General features: G+C 39.4%; 1 protein-coding gene across 1 annotated transcript; it reads right to left on the bottom strand.

Annotated features, from left to right (window-relative positions):
- Positions 1-2714: 2714 nt before the first annotated feature.
- Positions 2715-19414, bottom strand: LOC139718041 (S1 RNA-binding domain-containing protein 1-like). Its single transcript, XM_071629530.1, has 18 exons — positions 19275-19414; positions 18411-18572; positions 16740-16857; positions 16051-16189; positions 15324-15420; positions 14316-14469; positions 13494-13702; positions 12741-12898; positions 12165-12255; positions 11647-11754; positions 10250-10341; positions 9763-9845; positions 9175-9281; positions 8379-8576; positions 7251-7412; positions 6557-6642; positions 4124-4222; positions 2715-3048 (listed from the first exon to the last, which is right to left on the bottom strand). The coding sequence occupies exons 1-18, from the start codon at positions 19412-19414 to the stop codon at positions 2765-2767; spliced, it is 2487 nt and encodes an 828-aa protein (XP_071485631.1). The 3' UTR covers positions 2715-2764.
- Between the last annotated feature and the right edge of the window lie 5718 nt (positions 19415-25132).

Below are 25132 nucleotides of genomic sequence, written 5' to 3'. Positions count from 1 at the left end.
CCTGTCCAATTTTCGTAAGTTACGTGATTTACGCTTAGTTTTCTGTCATATTTTTGGTCATAGCCAGAAATTATCGCGTAAAATCATAACAAATTTCGCGTATGAGAGAGATACCCTGCGGCGTGTCACCAGCACAAGCACGCAGTATTAACTGAGTTCATTGTGACACCACTGGCTTGACGCGGAGTTGTATATCTGGTATCCTTGTGTGGACAATTTTACGCATCTTCCTGTTGTCTTCACTGCGCCTGTCTCCTGTACCAACCCCCACAGCATCATCACTTGGATAAGCTTCAGCTTCCAACTTCATTGTGACGTCATAAATACCAGTCCAGGGAAGACCATGGATTCTGAGATTACGTCGACACTTTAGGGCGCAACGGCAAGCACAGGTATAAGGTATTATATAACCGCTGCAAATTTCACAAAATATCCGCCGCAACTCTCAAACCATCAAAATGCTGTAGCTTATTAATATGCAGTGGTTCCCCGAAAGAGGTTAGCTTTGCCCTTGGTTCTGATAAAATCCGATCACTGAAAGATGAACCCCATCGGTTTCTAGGGGCCCAGATTTGTTTCTTCGGAAAAACAAAAGATATTCTAAAACATGTCCACAGCGAAATCGAGTCTAAACTTGAAAGAATCGACGGGGCAGAAATAAGACCAGAATTTAAGCTTGCCATATACACCCGATACTTCCAACCCTCCATCCGGTTTCTTTTAACTGTCCACTCACTCCAGAAATGTCATCTAGAAGATCTTGACTTTCTATAGAGGAAACTTCTCAAAAAATGAGTGGGTATCCCCTCCCAAGGAGCTAATGTAGGTCTGTTACATATACCTAACGGAATGAATATACCACAATTATCAGACATCTATCGTGAATGTCATACCTCGCATACACGCAGTCAATAATAAAGGAGACAACTTAGTGAACCACACACTTGATTGTACTCTCAGGCGAGAACTACAATGGTCAAATAAGCAGTCAATGATGGCCCACTGTCGCGAAAGTCTGCAAAAGGCCAAAGACACCACTGATGTCGATAACAGCAAGTAGAATTCTGTAAAGAAAACGATTAAGGGGGCACTTGAAGACAACATAACCGAGTACCGGAATAAACATATCGAGCCTCTTGGTTTGGTGCAAGGTCAATTCGTAAAGCTCCTGGCTCTTTCTGACGAAAATCTCACCTGGAAATCAATTATGTACAACTTGCCGAAAAAGGTACTATTAAGTTTTGTAACAAATGCATGTATTGACTCCTTACCATCATATGCAAATCTTTATAGGTGGGGGAAAAGGTTAACAAACAAATGCATATTTTGTCCTAATACAACCGCCACTCTCCACCATATTTTGTCAAATTGCCCCGCATTTTTGGAAAGGTAAGAATGAAAACACAACAATATATCGCAATATATTTACCGCACGATCAAAGAGTCCCTTCCCACTGGCCAGGTCATATATGCTGATCTAGATGGGTGCAAAGTGGCAGGCGGAATGATTACACCCCACGCAGTTACAACTAATCAACGACCAGACATGGTAGTCTTGCTAGAGAGAGTAAAACGAATCCTAATTGTTGAATAGACAGTACCTTTCGAACCTAACAATGAGGCCGCTCATGGAAAGAAAAGTAAAGAAATACAAAGTATTGCTGAATGAACTAAAACGCAAGGGCCATAAGCCTTCCTTTCTTGCCGTCGAGATCGGAGCAAGGGGGCAGATACATTAACACGAAAGAACAAACAATGACTGAAAGGCCTACTCAAAACATATAAATCCATACAAAGTCCCACTGCATTCTATCAAGACATTAGCAGATATGCAATAGTTTCCTCATTCACCATATTCTATGCAAGAAAAGAACTGAACTGTGGGATGTTAATCACATAGAAAGTAACATGTAAGAATGAAAGGCACTAAGTAATAATGTAGTAATTATGTGGAATTATTACATTGGTCATTGGTATTACAGTGTATGTGTACTGCATTGGGAAATGTATCTAATTTTGTGTAATTAATGTTGTGTAATTGTTGTCAACCTCACAAATCTGTTGTGAATACAGATTAATATCTATTCACTTTGTAAGTATTTGTAAGTGTGTCATTACTTGCCATGTGTCCAGAATAGGAACATGGACCTGGTATATATGTCAACATGCCCTTTGTTTTACTTATCAATAAAGACATGATTACAACAACATTTATCATCCAATTAATTTCCTTCTGTGTATATTTTTTTCTTTGCGTCATCACAACCAATCACTTTATTAAAGTCAGTTTTTGGAGCTTATACTTGTGAACACGCTAGAACATATTATTGTCAATATACGAGTTCAAATCCTCCACAGATCTACGTACTTCATGTACAGTTCCTAGTCATTATATTTCTTTTTTATGTAACTTGACAAGTGTATCTCAGAGATAATAACATCTAAGAGTGTGTAAGATTTATGTTTCCATATAATAAACCTACAAATTTTTTGTATTGAAGTCAAACAATAGTTCAATAAGTAATTAATTGAAGAGTCAAATATTTAACTTTCAAAGTGTAATAAAAGAACATAATTCATTATTTAATTAATTTCCTTCTGCATATATTTTCCTATGTGTTGTCACAACCAATCATTTTCATAAATTATTTGGAGGTTGTACTTTTGAACACACTAGAATATATATTTGTCAATATAGTTCAAATCCTCCACATACACATCAGAGAATAATACATACCCTTCAATCCTACCGAGGGGCACTGTATCATAATTTAATACTTACAAGTTTGAGACTGATGTTAACCTTGCCTCCACTAGTATCGGTCTTACTAAGAACAACAACGTCCACTTTGTCTCCAGGCCCTAGTGTGTGGCCATTGAGGACAGTATGACTCATCTTTGTTTTATGGCACAGCCCATTAGTGCCCACACCAATGTCCACAAACACACCAAAAGGGACCGCATTCTTGACCACCCCAGTGACCAGAACTCCAGGCTTGATGTCATCAATGGACATCACACTCTTCTTGAAGACAGGCTTTGCATACTCTGGTATCAAGAGAATGAGAAAGAGTTGATTGGTGCATTTTTTTTTTAGAATACTGACTTCAATGGTAGGAGAAACAATGGCTTACAAGATTGGGTGTTTCAAAAAAACCCCACACATATATGTAGTTGGTGAAATCCTTTTTTTTAGTCCAAACATGAATGCAGAACCACAAGTTTACACAGTCTTTGGCATCACAAAGGTTTAAATCTATTTGGCACATTAAAAGAAAGCTGTGGATCCACAAAACTTCATAAATTCACAGAGAAAACTGAAAAGCCACAGAACTTGGAATCATGAGAGAATGCTTGTCATTATCCCTAACAGGGCCGGGGGGGCGGAATCCGCCCCCCCTCGAGGTTTCCCGCTATAATTCTGTAACGCGAGAAGGCCTCGTCGCGAGGCTTCTTGACTTTCTTCATTCAAGTCTCGCGCAACTTTTGAGAACAAATTTGCAATGTCCGCGCATACTTTTGCGAAGCCACGCCCATTTTTGTAACGGAATGTCGACCAAAAACCGGCACAATTTTGTGATGTTGTGTACATTTCCTATGGAAAACAGTGCTCTGTCATGAAAGTCATAAAAACTTGATTATTTTTACAATTAATCACTTTCATTGATTGATTTTGTGCTAATTATGGTAGAGAAGGGGGCCGGATTCCATCCCCCCCCCCCCCCCCCCCCCCCCCCGGTCTGAGCATAGCCAAAAAAGCCCGGCCCCTTTAGGGTTAAAGAAAATTTATTTATGACTGAGTTACTTCTGAATAGAACAATGACTCTGTGGTAACTGTGTCAAATAAATATGCTTTGTGAAAAGAAGTGATCATGATACAAAATACCAAAATTTAAATATGACTGTGAGAATATGACAATTAGGGATAAAGATGTGACTCTCTCAGAATAGACAAAATGTAAGATCCTCAATATACAACAATTTTGTGAAATCAAAGGTTAAATCGTATGAATTAGAATTTGGTCCCACAATTGACATTCACTGGTCATCTAAGGAATATCTAAGAAGACATAACAAAGAATAGCAAAAATAAAAGGGTAGAGAATTTTGATCTTGTAGTTACCTGCTCTGATATCCTTGTTGGCAGGTTGGCTCAAACCATCTATGATGAGTTGTAAAGTTGGCTCTCCGACACCAATCATTCTTGCTAGTGAAGACTTGCCTAACATGGCAGCACACAGCAGAGAAAGTAGGAAACAAAAGATAGAAATGACAAAGAGATGAATACATAAAACCAATAGACAGAAGACCATTGGTATCAAGCGGTGGAGACAACCTATGACAGCTGAGAACAGCCGTCTTTACTCTGCCACGTTTTTAAGAATATCATACTATGCATAAGAATTCTTATTTAATCAATTACTTTCTCTCACACTCAATGACAGGTTATACAAGCAAACCAAAAAAAAAAAAACTTACTTGGAATAACAAGAAAGCCTGAACTAATACAAATGAGAAATGTTCATAATACATGGAACTATGACAAAGGACAAGGCAAGTGCCAAATTGTGTCTCGCCCATTCGCGTACAAGGAATTAATATTTTTTATAACTCCCAGAAGTTAATTGACCTGCTTATGACCTTTGACCTTGTGGTGACCTCCAATGCCCCAAAGGACATTTACCATCCAAGTTTGGTCACAAACGGACAAAGGGATCAAAAGTCATGAGCCACAATCGAAATGCGCCATAAAAACTTAACATTGGGCCCTAAAAATTTGTTGACCCCTTTCTGTGACCTTTGACCTTGTGATGAACTTTAACTCCCCAAGGGACATCTACCGCCCAAGTTTGGTCACAAACGGACAAAGGGATCAAAAGTTATGAGCCACAATCAAAACGCGCCCTAAAAACATAACATTGGGCCCTAAAAGTTTGTTGACCCCTGTCTGTGACCTTTGACCTTGTGACGACCTTCACCTCCCCAAGGGACATCTTTCATCCAAGTTTGGTCACAAACGGACAAAGGGATCAAAAGTTATGAGCCATAAACGAAATGCGCCCTAAAAACTTAACATTGGGCCCTAAAAGTTTGTTGACCCCTGTCTGTGACCTTTGACCTTGTGGTAACCTTCAACTTCCCAAGAGACATCTACCATCACCCAAGTTTGATTGCCATTGTAGTAAAATGTGCTGAGTTACGTGTGATAAGAGAGTCTTGCAAGTAAACTTTAACGTATGACCTCAAATGACCTTTGACCACATCATGTGACCTCTTACGGCACCATAACATGAAGGTACCCCTAGTGCATCCATCACCCAAGTTTGATTGCCATTGTAGCAACATGTGTCGAGTTACGTGTAATAAGAGAGTCTTGCAAGTTCAACGTATGACCTCAAATGACCTCTGACCTTATCCTGTGACCTCCAACGGCACCATAACATGAAGGTACCCCCAGTGCATCTATGACCCAAGTTAGGTTGTAATCCAAGCAACTTATATGAAGTTATTTGTCAAAAGAGAGTCTTGCAGGTAAACTTTAACACAGAAAAGAGAGTCTTGCACATACATACTCTTTAATATATGACCTCAAATGACCTTTGACATCATCACACGACCTCCGACAACAACATAACATGAAGATACCCCTAGTGTTTCTATCACCCATGTGTGGCTGCCATTGCTGTAACAATTGCCAAGTTATGCATCATAAGAGTCTTGCAGGTAAACTTTAACATTTGTGACGGACAACGGACGACGGACGGACGACGGACGGACGCCATTTGGATCCCTTTGGGGCAAGAAACATCTGTATTAACTCATGAAAAAAGATCCCCTTGCTGATCCCCCCCCCCCTCCCCCGAATGCATCCTTCAGCAAGTTGCTGCATCCTGTCATTGATGACCAAAATGTATCTATGGTTACCTGGCAACCCTCACGATATAACAATGGCAGGGAGGGGCAGAAGAACAATACACAATGTACTAACACTACAGGCTACTCTAGGTTAATAACATAACACTTTTATTATTATCTGTCCTAAGTTAGCCTGCAGAAACTGTCCTGGCTGGACAGCATCAGGACTGCCAATCTCTCCACATCAAAAACTGTACTGATGTATATAGATAAAAACCCATTTTGAGGGCAAAATATCACATTTTGGTTCAAGAATGACAAAACTGCTCACACTAAGCAAGATAAATAAAGTTTCAGATAAAACAATATTTTACTTAAAAACACAATTTCATATCTTATCTGAAGAAGAAGAAAAAAATACTACCAATGTATTACCCATCTGGAGATGAGAGCCCACCCAAAGAGATGTTCATGCTGTGCTTTGTGACTGTATCATGCTTACCATGTGACTGCATCGTCCTTACCATGTGAATGCATTGTCCTTACCATGTGACTGTATCATGCTTACCATGTGACTGTATCATGCTTACAATGTGACTGTATCATGCTCATCATGTGACCGTATCATGCTGACCATGTGACTGTATCATGCTCAGAATATGACTGTATCACACTTCTTATTTGAATGTAACATGCTTACCATGTGACTGTATCATGTTGTCAAGTTTCTCCTTCATGGTTCCTGTCCCTATCTCTTTCCTTGAGGCTGATGCCAGTTCCATCAGGCTGTGAAAAGAACATCCAAACCATAACCAGGGTCTTATTTCATACAAAGCTGATACAATAGCAACTCTTGCTGGAATGGCAATTCTCACTGTAATGACGAGAATCAGGCTGTTGCTATTGGAAGTTGCCATTCTAGCAAGGAGTTGTTATCCAAATATCTTTTATGAAATAGGGCCCTGGACTGTCTCAAATTTAGTGTGTGGAGTCCCAGACACACTATTTGTACTATGTAATTACTGGTTTTTCAGGCAATCAAAATCTGGAATGGAAAACAACATTTTTATCTACAATACTTTTCCATTACACAAAATATCTTGGGGGTTTAGAAAGAACATAAAAATATGCATAGACTAATAAGATGCAAATTCTGTGCACCACTGTCACAAAATCAATCTATCTACACGTATTGCATACGAGGAAGAGGAACTACTGAGTATACCACCTAACCTAAACAACTCTGACATGCTGGAATCATCTGCTACAACATCTGTCATTTTACAAAACAGTTGCTACCACAAAGCTCAACTCAAGGTAATCTAAGTCCACATTGTTCTAAGTATGTATCTACAAATGATTAAGGTGAATAAAAGACGGCGAAGGGAACTTACTCTCCTGCCCTTTCATAGGACTCAGGGTGTATCCATGTAGAGTCTAGTAAATCTGCATCATCTGTTGTGTCTGGTGATGTCTTCTTTCTCTTGGCTGGCCGAGATGCTGACTTGATGGTTCTCTTTCTCTTGGAGGGTTTGATGTCTTCCACTTCGTCCTGACTGCATACATTAGGCCACAAAAAAAAAAAAAATCGTTGTATTGGCGTAACCCGCCCGACCCTAAAAAAAACCTCAACACTGAACTTTTCAGAAAAAAAAAGAAGGAAATACATCGTTTTTATCGAGAGAGGGCGCGATACGGGTTTGTGAATTATCAAAAACAACAACAGCTGGTGTCGGAAAATGGACGCGCAGTACAACGTGTCGGCGACCGGCAAGTCCGGTTTAAAGTTTTATTTAATATTATTCGTAGAATCGATTTTTCTGTGGCGCTGGATGATTTAGCCCAGGAATTTGTTCGTTTGTATTCTGACCGGTATGTCATGACCGCTTTTAAACCGATGATATAACAAACTTTGGATGCAACAGACCCTGTCTATCGAAAATAAATATGAGTTTTACACGTAAAATACAGGTAGCAAAAAAAAAAAAAAAAAAAAAAATCCGCCCGCCCGACACTATTTGAAAATCTCATGTTACGCCAATACAACATATATTTTTAGGGGGCCTTAGGAGGAGGTTGGGGATGAAGACTAAAGACATCCACTCATCATTTCAGGTGTGAATATCAATTTGTAACAGTAAAACCAAACCTTAAAAACAGACACAATATCCATGAAATGGAAAAATGAAATCTCTTCGAAATAATGACAACAAAAACATCTGCAACTGAAACAGAATTTAGATAGACGAACATTTACATATTAGCATGCTGTAGGCTTAGAAGCATACTGCAAACATATCTGTCCCACCTAAGCAGGCTTTAAGATGCACAAACAGCTGCAATTTAGGTCATCTTGGGGAACATTATATCTTATGAATACCTAGTTATGCTTCTGTTACCTGTCTGTACAAAATAGTTGCATCAGTGTGCCATTTCGAAATGAACATGTCCGTATTTATCACGACAAAGGAAGCAAGTGACATTCAAACAAGAAACCTGATGCAATCCCAGAGAAGACTGACCTGTCTGTGACTTCATCTTGTGAGGTTGTTTCTCCAGGAGCAGACTGGAGAATTCTGATGAATCCTGCACACTGCTTGAAGGTCTTGGGTCCCAGCCCCTTGATCTCCAGCAGCTGCTGTCGACTCGTGAACAGTCCGATCTTCTTCCTCTGAGCAATTATCTTTTTCGCCATCGCAGCGCTGATGCCAGCGACACGTCTGCAGAGAAATAGACCAATCATTTTACTACCACTAGAGGAAGTGCCTCATGCCTAGGCACAACATGTGCCTCTCCAGCAAATCAGAAGCGTTAGACATTTGGGCTGCACATTGCATTTATATTTTATAAAAGCATTATTGACACAGTTCCTAGGCAGCATCTCAGAGATACTGTGATCTTCTATCTGTCACAGGAGCAAAGTCTTGTCTGTGACTGTATAATGTCCCTGATTATATGAACACAAGCTAGAAAATTGCAGTATACAGTACTAAGGAATATGTGGCACTTGTTTGGTACTTGTCTGCCTAATTCTTGTCAGAAAGCAAACTGACTAGAGGGATGTGACTTTAGAGCCAAAATAAAGTATGTAAATATGTTCAATGTCATTCTTTTCTAGGGAGAGCGTAACTTAAGTACCAAGTGGGCTTAAAGAAAGAGATATAAAAAGCACATTTTCCAACGTATATGACAGAGACTAACATCCTGTGAATGACAGGATGATCAGCAATATCGCCCTCTATAGTCAGCCTGCCCTGTATCCTGACATCGGCAAGGACAGCTCACAGGGCTTTTGTACACAGAGGACCAATCACTCACCTAAGGAGACTTTCTGAGCACACATTGATGTCTACCCCAACAAAGCTGACACACAGCTCCACCACATCATCCAGAGCTTCCTTCAGCTGTTTCTCTGGTACATCATGCTGCAGCAAAACACGACGGGAAAGAAAAGTTTCTCAATAGGCACCAGCCTGGAAACAAAGCTTAGTAATCACACATATGTGTACACAGTACAGCATCTCTGTCATTCTGGTTACAGCATACACTACAGATGCCTGCACGAACAGCTTTTGTTTTTGCCTTTGAACACAATGCTCTCACCTAGCAAATTATGAAGTGTATTGCAAATTTTCATGATGGCTGAAACTTGTCCACAGATTAATTCTTCTTCTGATCTTCCTGAAGTTTGATCTTTACAGAGACTTGGTCGTTCAATCGGGACATAATGCAATCATATTTCTTTAATCAGAAAGAAGTGATGTTGTGACTACAGTTTGGCCTAATGGACTTCCATAATTTGAGGATCATTTTCACTGGATTTTGGTGTGTGCGTGTGTGTGCACTTACTGTCACATTCTAATAACAAATGATCAAATGAGATCAAGTTAAGAGCTGGCTTGTTACCTGGTACATCCCAACTCCAATGTGCTTGGGTTCGATCTTCACCAACTCAGCCAGAGGGTCTTGTAGTCTTCTGGCTATTGACACTGCACAGGAAAGATGATACGAAGTTGTGTCTAGTAAAATCATATTACAAGATCATAAAAATCTATGGGTGGTTATATGAAGTCTTGATATGTGACGGGAAAATATACAGGTATGGTTTGGTACAATGATGCGAAAAGTAAATCTCACAGATTACATGATGTACATCAATTAATAAGTACACCTGAAAGTTGAATTAATGTACGATAATGGAACACACAAATATCACAGATTTAGTGATGTGGAATTAAGCATCAAGTTATTCTAAGAATTTGGTAACACAGAATCACTTGAAAGGATATCTTAAGGATCCATTAATAAACACTTCACGAGCAAATCCAAAATGATGTAGTAAAATACAATCTTGTTACAAGAAAATTGTAAGAAGGTTGTAATTAATGCTAACCAGCACTTCGGACATTTGGATCAAGGTGGGGCATCTCTTTCTCTGCTTCAGCTGATACACTGTATATTGAAGACCCATCTTCATTGACAATGCTAGGAGAGAAATATGGAAAAAAGGCAGAAAAACAGGTATTATTCCAAATACTACAAAACACATCAAGGGTGCGCACACTATCCATTCTAACAATTAAGATTGAAAGGCTTTCAGCAGAGATAAAAGTGTTACAGCACGTGATGAATGAATACCAAGTATACTGATTTAAAATTTACTTACATTTGGTTAAGAAAATATATTCAATGTTCCCAAGAAAACTTTCCATAATTGAACATTACCATGATATCACATTTTATAGTAAATTGTCACTCAGTGTAATTTTCTAATGAGCACGAACATGTTATCAAAGCAATGGTAATGAATATCCTCAGGTGTTCTTAAAGACAGACTGGTGATATTTCTAATGGGAATGGACTCCATGAAAAGTAGACACTTCAAAGACTGTAATGTGGTTTAACCCTATTCTAACTGGGGGGGGGTCAAATTGACCCCCCCTCGACATTTCGCGCCACGATTCCGCAACGCACAAAGATTTTGCCGCGTCATTTCATGACTTTTTTCATTGAAGTCTCCCGCATATTTTGAGACCAAATTTGCGACGTCCGCGTACACCGTTCTGAAGTTACGTAATGTTTTGCATATGCATGTCAACCCGAAAACAGCTCAAATTCATGATATCGTGTGCAAATCCAATGCAAATTGTGTTTTTTGGTTAAATTGATATAAATTAGATTATTTCAACTTTTAACCATTGAAATTAATCAATTCTAGAGTAGATAAGCTTGAAAAAGTGCCTGCAACAAATTTTGGCAAAAAAACAATAGAAAACAAAAGGTCGAAAAAACAATAAAATACATAAGAAATTAACAAAACAATAAAAAACAAAAGAAATTGATTTTGATTGTGCTATTTTTAAAAGAAAATTGTTTGATGTGTCTTGAGGAATTCTGACACAAAAATTTAGCAATCCTTCAGTCTTTTTAATGGAGTTGTAGGTGAAAATATGATTTCATGCATGAATTTGCATAATTAATTTATTAAAAATAGAAAGCCAATATTTTTCTATTGTATGACCATGTAATCTTGTAGTTGACATCCGGCTCTATCTTTAGGCAAAATTTTGCGGCAATCACGCGATCGGCGGCCGAGATCTGAAGGGGGGGTCAAATTGACCCCCCCCCCCCCAGTAAAAACTTGGTCTCAAATAGTCCAGTTAGAATAGGGTTAACTGTGCAAGAACTGTTAAGTCACCATAAGGACCAGAAATTAGCTCTGAAATATCCAGACTTTGTGTGGGCAAAGGGAGGGAAGCTCATTTCATTCAAAAAGCAAAGTATTCTCACCAGTACATGATGTTATAGTGTCTGAGATGTTGGCTCAGTATGAGGTTTGAGATGAAAACTTCCGTCTCGCGAGATGCTGTCCCGTTGCCAATGGCAACCGTGTTACACCTGTTATTAAAAAAAGGGAAACAGATATGTTTTAAAAAAATTGTTGACTGTGGAGTTATTTTCAAATTTTGAAAGCAACTCAATATTACTTACACATACCAGTAATCCTAAACTTTGAACCTTGCAATTAGTCACCAGTGACATGCAAATAACCTGCTTTAATGTATGAATCTATGAAGAAACATTCTATTAAGGTTTAGATATGTAACTTGACTTCATGTGTTTGGCATTGTTTCCATATGCTGCCAAAATACATGAATTATTCTAGTGTGGACATCAACAGAAACTTAAGAAAATTCAATATTTTACACAAATTTCAACAAACTATCAGTCAGTTATTTGCATCAAAATCTTTAATCACAGGAATCTACAGGATAAGATTTACTCTCACAAAATTGACTTTGCCTTACCCATGAGATTTGATGACATCAATCAGTTTTTCCTTCTCCCTGAACTTGTTGCCAGTGTGCATATAGCTGATGTCAGTATGAAGGATGTCCCCTGTAACAGGAATATGTTTCATTGTCATGTACTGGAAAACATGTCAAAATGACCTCCCTGTCTTAGTTCCACACAGAAGGGATAGAGAAAGACTTATTCTCAAGAATTAATGAAAAAATACATTTTATTATCAAAATAAGAGATAAATCAAAGAATTGCAAGAATTGTAAGTTTGGCAAGAATCCAGAAAATCAAGCAGATATCTATCATTGAAAACATGCATTGATAGTGAAATTCCTCTACATTACTACTTTTTGATGACGCCTGAAAAAGATATTGACAGTTAACATTGAACATATCCAGAACAAAACTTTTCCTCATTGTCAAGTGTCCACAACGCACTTGGCTAATTTAAATGATTTCAAAGTTACTTCATGCAGACTTCTCATACTCTGCTCCCACTTTGATATGTCTAAAGTTTCTTTATTCTCAAGCATTCATCTCAGACTCGAGGTACACCAGTCCTAATCAAAGACCCAACAGACCTGTGGGGGAGATAACAGCCATCTTGCAGCCATTCTTGTAGCCAGGATCCAATCCCAGGATGGTGCAGTTCTTGATGGGTGGGGTCAGCAGGAGGCGGTGGAGATTTTTGCCAAAGACTTCCACTGATGCTTTCACTGCCCACTTGTTCAGCTTGGACCTGCAGAAATGTTGCTGTTCAGCTATTTTTTTGTTCATCCTTTGACTCAAAGATGACCATTTTATACATCAATACAGCTCCTTAGCTACATCTCTGAATATCCAATAAGAACCCTTCACCAACCAATGGAGTGGACATAGTGATGTGAAACTACGCCAATACATCCGGTAAAGCTTTTTATAGATATTTTAGCATGACTGCTAAATCCTCTTTCCATGGCATATGAAAACACCGATAGCTCTTATAAAATCAGACAACATATATTCAACGCTCATACAAAGTATATGAAGGGTGGACGAACAAACCTCAGGCATTTTGATAAATACTGGCATCAAGCACTGATCTACACAGAATCAATAAGGGTGTACAAGAAAAATAGGAGCATACATGCTGGTCCTAACAAATCCTCATAGGGTAGCTAAATCTCATTTCTGTCACTTTCATGTTTACTGTGTCCACTACCCTCACTAATCTAGCATGACATTAAAGCAACATATAAAGGTATACACAGAGGATTTAGTCCTTAAAATTGGAGCTAGATATACAAAGCATACAAGATAAATTTATACATAAAATATGACCTTCTCGCACCAACCTAATTTCTCTGATAAGCATGGGAAGCATCAGTCTGTTGTAGGCATCCTCCACTGCCAGTCTGATGCACTTTTTGGTGTAGGAGTCGGGTGTGCCTTCCCGGGACCACTTTGCAGTACACCAGTGGAGGAAGCGAGTAGTCAGCTCATCGGGCAGGATGACCTTGACGGTCAACGCACTCTGCTCCTCACCACGGTTAATAGCCAGCACCTGGTACAGGAGGTTGGACATCAATATGACCACATATTCAGATGACTCCCTTTAACATGCTGATAACACAAAATCTATGCATTTGTTGAGATAAATCAACATTATAGCAATCACCCACTGTTGTAAATCATCTACTTTTATGAAAATATGAGTTTTTCAGTTTGTCAAAAGAGTAGCAATGAATAAAAGTCGTCTTCATCAACCACAAAATAGTGCTAAAAATAAGAAATTACAGTTTCCAGTTTCGATCATAGGGTGTGGCTACATTCTACTAAAACTTGTAGCAGATTTGTTATTGTCAATCAATGAGCAGTATCTAGTTGAAATTGTTAATCATAAAGCAGTTATGAGTTGCCTCCTGTATCTGTCAATCGCAGAGTAGTTAGTAGTTAACCCGTTGAGGACGGTTTGATTTTGCTACAACACGCATTTCCCATAGACAGCTGCCCGAGTATACTCGGGACTCGTCCTCAACGGGTTAAAACTGTTCATCAGAGTAGTTACTAAGTTATATCTGTCAATCACAGAGCTACAGGGCATTTCAAAATTGTACCCAAACTGACAGCAGGAGCTGTTGCTTCCAGACACAAAGAAGTTACTGGATTCTGCTCACCTGATGAGGCTTGATGCTATCAATGTAAAATTTCTGATTGGTGATGTACATCTTGAACTTGTCATAGTCCACTACCTTTGTCAGTTTATTCTTCTTGCGAGACTGGCTTGCCTTACCGATGAGTAGGTATATCTTCCTGCTGACAAATTGTTTACTGTGGAGAAACAAAACAAATTCTTATGTTGTTACTGGATGTTCACGCACACAGTAGTAATACTGACTGTATGAAGGGGTCAAGAGAGCAGAATGAAAAACAAATGGAAAGGTTGAAGAAAACCAAAACTTTGAGTAACTAATTAACAATTTGTTCCTAACAATGAAACACAGCATTTATAATGTACTCATTAAAGGTAAGCTGTATAATGTGCTCTACCACAAGATTGCAAACAGAGAGTAAGAGGTACAGAAGATAAATTGTTCACAGATATCTAGTCAAAGGGCGAAGAGTACTTCAAGAATATGATTCACTCCCTTCATGAAACTAGTAATATAACAAGATTGCTTTGAAGCAAAATATCCCTTCAATGAGAATGAAGATTTAACGAGAAGGAAGAGTCGTCCATCAGAAGTCATCACATATACAGCGTACACTGTACATCATTATTGCTACTATGTCATAAAAAGTGAAACTCTTCAAATACACAAAGTTTGTGACCTATATCCTATGAGCCAACTATCACAATTTCCCTTCATCTGCACTAATCTTAGTCATTCTAAATCAATGGGTACGCTGATGTTATTCAATGCTAAGAGCACATCTTTCTCATATGTGAAGGTACAAGGCAAAATCTTTCTCCTTGAGAACAGTAAAGCTAATTATCAGTATCTTTGCACAGGACAAAAGAGGGGAAAAGAATCCATTCAATCCATGCATATTTCTGTCTGCAAAATACAGATGATGAGTACACTTCATGTGAAGTTCATACTATTCAGAATACTCTTGGGATACTTAGATTCTGTCAAACTGAGAGCTTGAAAATAGTGGAAACATACTGAATGACCTCTGACCTTTCCCTGAGATGATCCATACAGGCTTTATCCTTTGCTACCATGTCTGCTATGACGTGCTGTACACCTTTCTCTACTTCTTCTGCTGACTGGCAACCTGATAAAATATGAGTCACATTAAAAGATTGAATTCTAATAACTAAAACAAAACTACCAGTAATGAGTTCTTCATCAGTGGCAAATCCAGATGAGTCACATTAAAAGATTGAATTCCAATAACTAAAACAAAACTACCAGTAATGAGTTCTTCATCAGTGGCAAACCCAGAGGGGGGCTTTTGTTAAAAACAAAAGTAATGAAAAGGAAAAAAAGATCTTTGTAAAGGCGCCTCCCCATTCCGGAATTCCTAGATCCGCCCCTGTTCATAAACTGTGCAGCAAGAACATCCAACCTGGCGATAAGCAAAATTACAAAATCTTTAAAAATTCAAACATATATACAAAATTAGTCTAATGCATTTTGAACATTATGTTTGCAATCACTGTAGACAAATCTGAAAGACGCAAATTTCAAATAAATGGGTAATGCAATGTTGTGTAATCATACGTGAAAAATATAGTTATATCTCTGCAAATTCTTTAAATACTGCATCTACAATACAACTAAATGTACAGAGTTGCAAATGAGGAATAGAATCACCTTCATAATTTTCAATGGATATTTGATGAAACATTGGACACACACACACACACACATACAAACACACAAACCAATCGAGGACAGTCACCTTCTCCGTCAGATTTAATGTAATTCTGGACATCAAACACCTGGGTGGGGTCCAGGAGGGCTTCTGCTGCTGGTTCCAGCCCCGCCCGTCTGGCTCGCTCCGCCAGCGTAGTCTTGCTTCCAGTCTTAAAAGGAGTAAACTGTTTAAAAAGACACAAGATCCATAATGCTGCTGAGGAAGCTCTTTCATAACTGTGATAAAAGGACCCCCCCCCCCCCCCATCCTCCCCAGTGAGATGCAAAATACTGTCATGTGTGGGATATAGCTGGTTTCTTGCTTCATCTGGTGAATATGTCAAGAAAATATGCATGAACCCACTAATAAGGCACTAAAATTGTTGCTGACCTTGTTGAATTGTCCTATAGTAAATTCAAACACATCTCCACCAATCATCATAGCAAGCTTTCGCAGTGCTTGCAAAATAGATATTTCATTATAGGTTCAAGAATCACCCACACCATTGTGAGAATCTGTGTATTGGGCACTTGGTACTACTATTCTGGTATTCCAGTTGTGTTCTCTGTATCAAACGTACTTGGTTCACTTAAGCTGTGTGCATACGCCACTTAGGGGCACCTGTCACAATGAGAATCACAGTCTTCTGCTGCAAGCATCTTCTTCCTCATAAAAGAGGGAAATTTATTTCTCCTAGATAAAATGTGCATATGGTCTGTAGCTGTAGGACTCACCAGTTGTTCCAGCTCTAGCAGGCTCTGGGCACCACAGAAGGACTCCCTCAGCTGTAAGGTTAGCCTCTTCTGTCGGGCCAATTGGTCTAGGTGAGACTTCGTCTTCACCTGGACAACCCTGCAAACGTACAGAACCACACAGGAACAGATAGCAACACATTTGCTGTAATCATGAAAATAAGCCAGTGATTTGTTTAACATTCGGTTCCATATACCTGTAAGAAAAGAACCTGTAACTTAGAACATCTCATTTGAAAGCCAATTACTATATGAATGCATCACAATGTAATAATCCAGATAAATATCAAACCAAATAAATTGAGACACAGAGATGTAATGCTTAAAAAATGTCTGTCTCTCTTAAAGGGATGGTACAGTATTGGTGGAGATGAGAATTGGGCTTTTAACTTTTTTGCGAGATACCAAGAAAACACTTATTAAATAGTACAAAGCATACCATTTTAAGAGGAATTCAAAGTTTATTTGATGAAAATCAGGTTCTGAATGACTGAAACATCCAAAAACAGAGTAAAACAAAGCGATAGTAATAAAAGGTGGGTCCCACACTTTATTAGAATCGCTAAAATCAAGAAGATTGTTCTTCAAATTTATATCTCTGCAGAGAATTAAAAAGGAAATGATGGAAGACATCATATTGCACTTTTTAAATCACTTGAAGAAAAAAAAGATCAATAAATTTGAACATTGATGGATCAAAGATAACTTGAGTGTATTTTGACAAACATTCAAAAGATAAGAATTTTACTGTCTTCCTTTAAATCTTTACTTGAGTCAAACACTCAAAACAAAACAAGGACAAAACAACCATTTCACTAATGAGTACCCAGGTAACATCTGATAACCTTTACATCAGAGACAGCTCAATAAGTGTAGATGGGAAGATGACTAGCCTGACCAGACCGCTGTGCGAAGCAAAGCAGTCTGACATCTACTAGTGTTTTACGTTGTATACGACCGTTGCTTTTGATGGCAAAATCACATTAAAATGTCTTTTATTTTGTTTGATTTTACCAATAAGATGAATTTTACCACTCACCTACATCGTATTTTGCTGATGGTCGAGTTGAATTTGGTGTTTTGTTGGTATCCAGACCTTATAGTTGAATTTTTCGGAGTAGATTGTGCGATGATTTACAAAATCAACGAACTACCATGAATGCTCAACCGGAAGTACCATGGTAGCAATTTACGTACACCCATGCGTTTTGTGTGTTACGTAAAGCTTGTCTGCTACGTACATGTATTTCCACGCGTGCTGCTCTCATGATTTGACCTTTTCATGGGTCACTTCCGCTCCGACAAGGTCATGAACTTTTCCGACTCGCTACATTGTAGTATACGCGAGTGATTGCCATTCAAATAACACGCAGAAGATGAGGAGTCAAGCAATACGGACGCTTACAGACCTGATTTTAATCACGGATTTCGGTGGGTTTTTGACGTAATTTTTTTAAAAATCGCATACCGATTATTGAATGAATATCATAGACTATGGGGATTCCTTACATGTTAGTTTTCTACAATTGATAAAGATATTTATGAAGGAAACATACACCCACCGCTGAAAATGACAACGTATACGAATAAGGTAGACGTGCAGCCGCTGTCGCAAAGCGACAGCGGCTGCGTGTAGTTAGGAAGATGACATACTTGAGCTCCTCTAAGGAGGATTTAATCTCCTGGATGACTTTGGGTTCCATGTTCATTGTCAGCTCCTTCCTGTAGCGAGCAATGAAGGGCACCGTACACTCATCCTCCAGTAGTTTTACAACATTCTCCACTGCTCCAAGCTCCAGGGGCAAATTATTGCTCCTGGGATCAAGAAACACACACGGACAATGGTGATGGGTAAGATATGAAGAAAGAGAGAACACAGAAACAAATATAAGTGCAGCTTATCTACACAGGGTGCCAAAACAGGGTGGCAGCATAGTTTCGAGAATGCAATATAAAGAATTAGAGAGATATGAATTTGTTCAATGGTTCCTTGAGTTTAATCTCATTTATCCTGAATTATCTTGGGTTGCAAGACTATAACACAACTGCAAATAAAAATAATTGAACATTATACATAATTTTATGTGGGACTGGCATGTATTCATTTATCTCGCCTTTCTTTCTTTCTTTCTTTCTTTTTTTTTAAGACAAACCAACTTGTAAAGGAGCAGGAAGTGAGCCCAATTTTACTCAGAATAAACTTGGAAATCCTCCACACAAAAATAAACAGTATCTAGATTGCCTTTGCTTATACAGCAATTTAAAATGATGATCTATTCTTTGCATTTATATGAAAGCAAACATCAATAGCCAGTTTCAAAGTCACCTTTTCGCCAGTGAGCACAGAGTAGATCACAATTATCTGCATTGGGTATAGTACTAAAAGCATGGCATAAAGCAACCTGAATGCCACTATTAAATTTTGCATGCATGTGTGCCACAAGTTGAAAGTGTACAGCCTACAATTTGCAACACAGGTAAACAGCGCAAGAGAAGGGCATTACTGATATTACCAACCTGATGCCAGATTCATTGAGCTGATCTTGGATCACTTTTGGTGGATGCCATGGAGGTCCATCATAAAAAGACAACTCATTCATGTCTTCATCATCATCATACCAGTCATCTTCAACAGGGGTTGACGTTGGTCTCGCCATGGTACTAAAATTTATGATAAAGTTAGGATATGGGGTAAAAACAGTTCTTCTAGCATGACAAAATCATAGCCATCACATTACAACAATTTGATTTGAATACATGTCTGAACATGGCAGATATGTCAATGATGAATGTGACTTCAAGTTGCCATATAATTGGGTAATCTTTTACATAATGACATAATGTGCTCCTTTATACTGAGTTGTCATTCTCCTTACATCACTGCTCAATACTAGATTTTTTCCATTTTATCTTTGAATCAACAGAGCCATAGGGTGTATCCTATGAACAATCTCATGAAAGTACAATTAGAGATAAGAATTACATTGTACTGTAAGGTCTTGTTGCCTCTGATGTTGTTGTTGTTGTGTGGATTTACTTTAAATGACCACTAAAAACAACAAGACCAACAACTCAAGTCCTCTCTACAGGAAAAGGCAATGAGGATAAAGTGCCTTGCCCAAGGGCACAAGTGCTGCTGCTAGAGGACTTTAACCAAGGACTTCATTACTGAGAGTACATGGTCATGCTATGCCCTGCGCTACAATGGCTTCTCTTTTGTAATTGATGTCATCTAAAATTTGTCAAGATATAAAAAGAGCCTCTGTTACAAAAATGTGATATAGCTACATAAATAGTAAGGTCATGACCCTAGCAGACATTGGCCTGACATTTTAAAGTCTAATAGTAATTTCAGTAGAGAGATGATGATGACGATCCACTGCATTTGTATAGTGCCATATTTCTGTTGTAGAAACATTCAAAGGCGCAGACTCCTCCAAGAGAGTGAATTGAATGTCTGGCGAAAAATGTGAGTCTTGAGTGAGGCTTTGACATAATCCAGTTTGTCAATTTTACAGAGAAAAGATGGGAGGGAGTTCAATTCAATTCAATTCATACATTATTCAGTAACAAAAATTATTTGGATATAAAATGTTCAAGAAATATAACAGGTACAGTTCAGAGAAAACTAGAGGCTTCTTAAAATAGAATGTACCCTTAAAAAAAATAAAAAATCACACATATATTGCAATTTAAACATTCAAATACCAAATGATAAACATAAAAGTTACCAACAATATAAAAGGAGCACAAAGAGAAAAAAAACCCATATTGTTGTGTTTGTAGATTGTGTTATTTGCCATGGTAGCGGGCCACTGGTTTGAATGATGACACCGAACACAACAGGAGTATAGTTTGTATGGTTACTTTATTGTAAGATGCATGCCGGTCTGATTTCGAGATGGCCGCCAAAATCCAACTCACTTCGATGGCTGTCGAACTCCAAGTCCCTGATTTGGAGCATGTCCAGCCCTTTTACCCCCATGCCAGTAAAAATATATCCTTCAGGTATCACCCCACAAACATACCTCCAGCCAGTGGTTTCACCTCGTTATAGGATCTCCCGAGATATACCATTTATACTAAGTCACCTTGCTACAGATTGATGGTTCACATTTGACACTTTATTATGGCTGGACTCTGTCAAACCTCAGACAGTTTGTCTATCCCATCTATGGGGTCATCTTAATGTGTACCCCCAGATTGCGTCCCAATCCAAAAGTGGGTGTCCAGAATACAACTTTTGCCTAACTATGGGATATGAACTTTCATGAACCCAACAATATTAAAATAGGCACAAAATCAAAATTGATAACTTGGTGACCTTTAAGAGAGCAGCTCCGATCGCATGAACTCCCGATTATTCAAAACGGCTGTCATTGAAAGCCGATGTACCATTCACACACGCTGCATATAATTTTTGTTTTCGGTAAGTTGTGAATGGTGTATGAATATGTCAATATCGATAACATAAACATGAAGTCTAATTAACGAAGATTATCTTTAATGAGATTGAGGTGACAAAAATGATGTCATCGCTATACAACATGTTGATCGCGTTCAACGGGGAACGCGATCAACATGTTGTATAGTTTTGTGTTCACTTTGTTGTTGTGCATCATCCTGATAGTGGTACTATGTATATACTAGTGGTAGTGCCGTGGTACAGCCCTGTCGCGTTTCTACAGTGACTGGGTTGTGTATACTATAGATGGTCTAGACCAACTAGTTACCATCCTGTATTTTCAACCATGGCCACATTTCCTATCAATTTTGTAACAATCTGTATTTTTTTATTTTTTATCTTTTATTTATTTTTTTTTTGGGGGGGACATTTTACAGGTCCTACCTCAGAGCTGCCAAGTCTCACGCATTCTGCGTGAGACTCAAGCATTTAGGGGCCGTCTCACGATCTCACGCATGGCAACCATTTTTCTCACGCATCGGGCGAAGTCTGCAACTTGAGCCTATAATAATGAGCATAGCTCAAAGGATTAAAGTGATAGTTGCAATTGAAGGTACATTTCCCTTTTGTCTTTCAAAATAATTTAAAATTATAATAGTCACTTAAGTATGCACCTGATCGCACCATTAAGAGCTAAAAATTGAAAAAGCTCCCTACCGTGAGGGAACCCTCTCCCACACCCTCGCTCGCACGCACATTTGTGCGCCGAGATGCAGAGTCATGAATCTCACTCTTAAAAACTTTTTACCTAGACCTAGAGTCTATATATGTAAATGCGAATTGGTCATTCAGGAGTCATCTGAACTAGATGATCTACAGACGCACACGTAGGCCTACACAGCCCAGTCGCTGTATAAATAGGGCAGCCATGCTCCTCACTGTGTCTGGTCGGGAGATAAATTACCTCGGTAGATAGTGCAAAGTTAGACGCAGAAAAATCCGTTACGGCGGAATTTTATAATTTTTTTTTTGGTTAAACGGTTTTCTTGAGTCTTGGAGAAGAATTCTGCGAAGCCGAAAGCCATGCTACTTTGCTAGTCTTTGTGGAAAATAGCATCTAACGTTAGATCCATGATGAAGTTCTAACCGTTAAATTACAAGTTAGGTAGAAGATGTCTTGTACACAAGTGTGCTTCACACGGCGTCTGGTCGGACCAGTCTAACAAAGGATGTGTAGTCTATAAAGATTAAAGTCTAACGTTAGACAGATCTTCCGGTCAACTGCAAAGCAAAGTGTAAATTTACCGTTTTGACGGCGTTACTGAACATGAACACACATGCTGAACAGAATCGAATGGGCGTGGGCTCAATACTTCATTAGTCACATTGAGATCCTATTCCTAGTTGGTCTACAGATCGAGAAGATTTCTAGAGATACCGGGGTACAATCTACATCAGTCCGGGAAACCCGCTCATGAGGACCACCCCCGCGTACGAGGACTGTCCCTCCTCATGAGGACCTCCCCCCGCCTCATGAGGCCCCCCGGGGAACGCCTCATGAGGCCCCCCATTCACTTCTTATTCATCTCACATCTGACGTATAAATTGTCGCAACTTTGCACGGTGATTTTTTGTTACACACACATGTCCACTATCCATGATGAAAAGAAGAAAAAATCCTGTCTGTTTTTTTTTCAAAAATCGAGTTTTAATCAACCGATGCAGAGCGCCCATCAAAACACGGGCGCCAGCGCGTTCGCACAATGCAAGACTGCCGCACCTAGCGGCCTGATCCGACTAAATATTTTCGATGCTTTTTTCTGCGGCTCTCACCTCTCCGCGCACGAATCAGCCTCGTGAAGCTGAAGTCTGACATCTTTTTACACAAATTCGTAACGAGAAAAATTAAATCAGTACTACTACTAACCTGATCTTGTCCATATATTCCAAATTACTATTCCACACTAATAGAGTAGGTGGGTAGATGACATACTCCAGTTTGTTGGCAAAATAATCACTTTGTAGGTATGACGAGTTCACTTTCTTCGTCAATTCCGCCCACGATTCCGCCGCCCGCTTACCGTTTGGGCGCTTTCTCTGGAATCATCCCGCGACGCGACGTACGTCGCATCACATCACGCATCCAGCACATACCAGTCTGGTATGTGCTGGATGCGTGATGTGATGTGACGTATGTCGATTTTTGAAAAAAAAACAGACAGGATTTTTTCTTCTTTTCATCATGGATAGTGGACATGTGTGTGTAACAAAAAATCACCGTGCAAAGTTGCGACAATTTATACGTCAGATGTGAGATGAATAAGAAGTGAATGGGGGGCCTCATGAGGCGTTCCCGGGGGGCCTCATGAGGCGGGGGGGGGGGGGGGGGGGGAGGTCCTCATGAGGAGGGACAGTCCTCGTACGCGGGGGCGGTCCTCATGAGCGGGTTTCCCGGACTGACATGACTCACAGACAATCACAAAGCCCTGAAATTCCTGATTGACAAAACACCTGAACACAGAGCAGCTAGCAGTCGATCCACTGCACTGTCACTGTATCTGCCGTACAACACTGCACTGTGCGCTGCGCTGTGGTGGGAGCCCGTTCGCCGTTCGGCTCATCACAGTCACACAATGCCATGGACATGGTATTTACACCGGCAATTCCCCTGGTAGGCCCCCTAAATCCAAACGTGTTTCATAAAAAGAGGCAAAAATTTTACATAGGACGAGGAAACAATCGATTTGAGTTTTTCTTTGCAATTTCTACCAGTTCTCGACTTACCTAACTGTGAATTCTAGGCAATTGTTGCTTACTCTTCTTTCCTGAATGATCTCTTAGATCTTGAAATAATGCGTCTGTGCCGTACGTGTGCGTGCAATGCATGTATGCATGCTGCGTACTATATTACAGGATGTGTGCAGTGGCATACGTGCGCGCTAGAGGCGTATTCCAAATACAAAACTCGCGGGTTTGTGTACGTGTCGGAGTAGTCTGGTTTCCAGACCCTTTGCCAACTGGACTCCGCGGCGACGAAGTCGCCGCCCCGCGACGAAGTCGCCGCCTTTGCCGCAGGCAAAGGGTCTGGGCACATTCGCTTCAAGTGGGAGGAGCCTAAGATTTTACTCTGTGACCCCCTGGTGGGAGAGGGTCGTAACTCTGTCGTTACATAATCAGGAAGAGGTCACCGATGAGTGACCTGATCCTCTTTCACCCACTGCCGAAGGCCATCCTCCACAGCATTCTAAAAATAGAACGAACGTTAGAACTCTGCCAAGGGGATGATTGTACACCAGGCATATGGGCTGTGCCTGTACTGTACTGTAATGGCCTTGTCACGGAGGAACAACTTTCTACACTCTTCCTTCCACCTTTGTTTCCTCACTGCATTGCCAGCAGTAGCCAGTACTAACATTAGACATCCATTTTCATTCGCCAATTCATTTTGTTCTCAACTGAATCACAATATTGTCGGTATCATTTTGTCTTGCATTTTTTCATGTCTCTTATTATATTTAAAAGGGAAATATATTTAGTTAAATATTAAGTTTATTTCATTTCATTTTCACTTCATTTATTTTCTCTTAATAATCTAAAACATGCATACAATGGTATGACAAGTAGCATGACAATGTGACAAACGATTAAAACAAACAAAGCAAACGAACAACCATTATCTAACAAGATGTCATCAAGTGAAGCCTGAAGGGGTTAGTGTCTGATTAGTGAGAAGACAATGGGCCTTATTTAAAACTATAGGCCTAACCCCTGAAAAGTAAATTCAGCGTTATATGTCTCTTCTTTCTATAAACTATAACTTAGAAAAACGTTGGCACACACACACACACACATACACACACATGCATGCACAGACAAATATACCAGCTACGCAGCACATTAATTAGCAAACAATACACAAGATGCCATTTTCACAAATGGGCCTACACCCCTATGATCATGCTAATCTCTT

Source organism: Diadema antillarum, unplaced genomic scaffold (assembly GCF_040938485.1).
Source record: "Diadema antillarum isolate AM-2024a unplaced genomic scaffold, OU_Dant_1.0 scf00000087, whole genome shotgun sequence".
NCBI classification, from domain to species: Eukaryota; Metazoa; Echinodermata; class Echinoidea; order Diadematoida; family Diadematidae; genus Diadema; species Diadema antillarum.
This window is presented reverse-complemented; position numbering and strand designations above follow the sequence as displayed.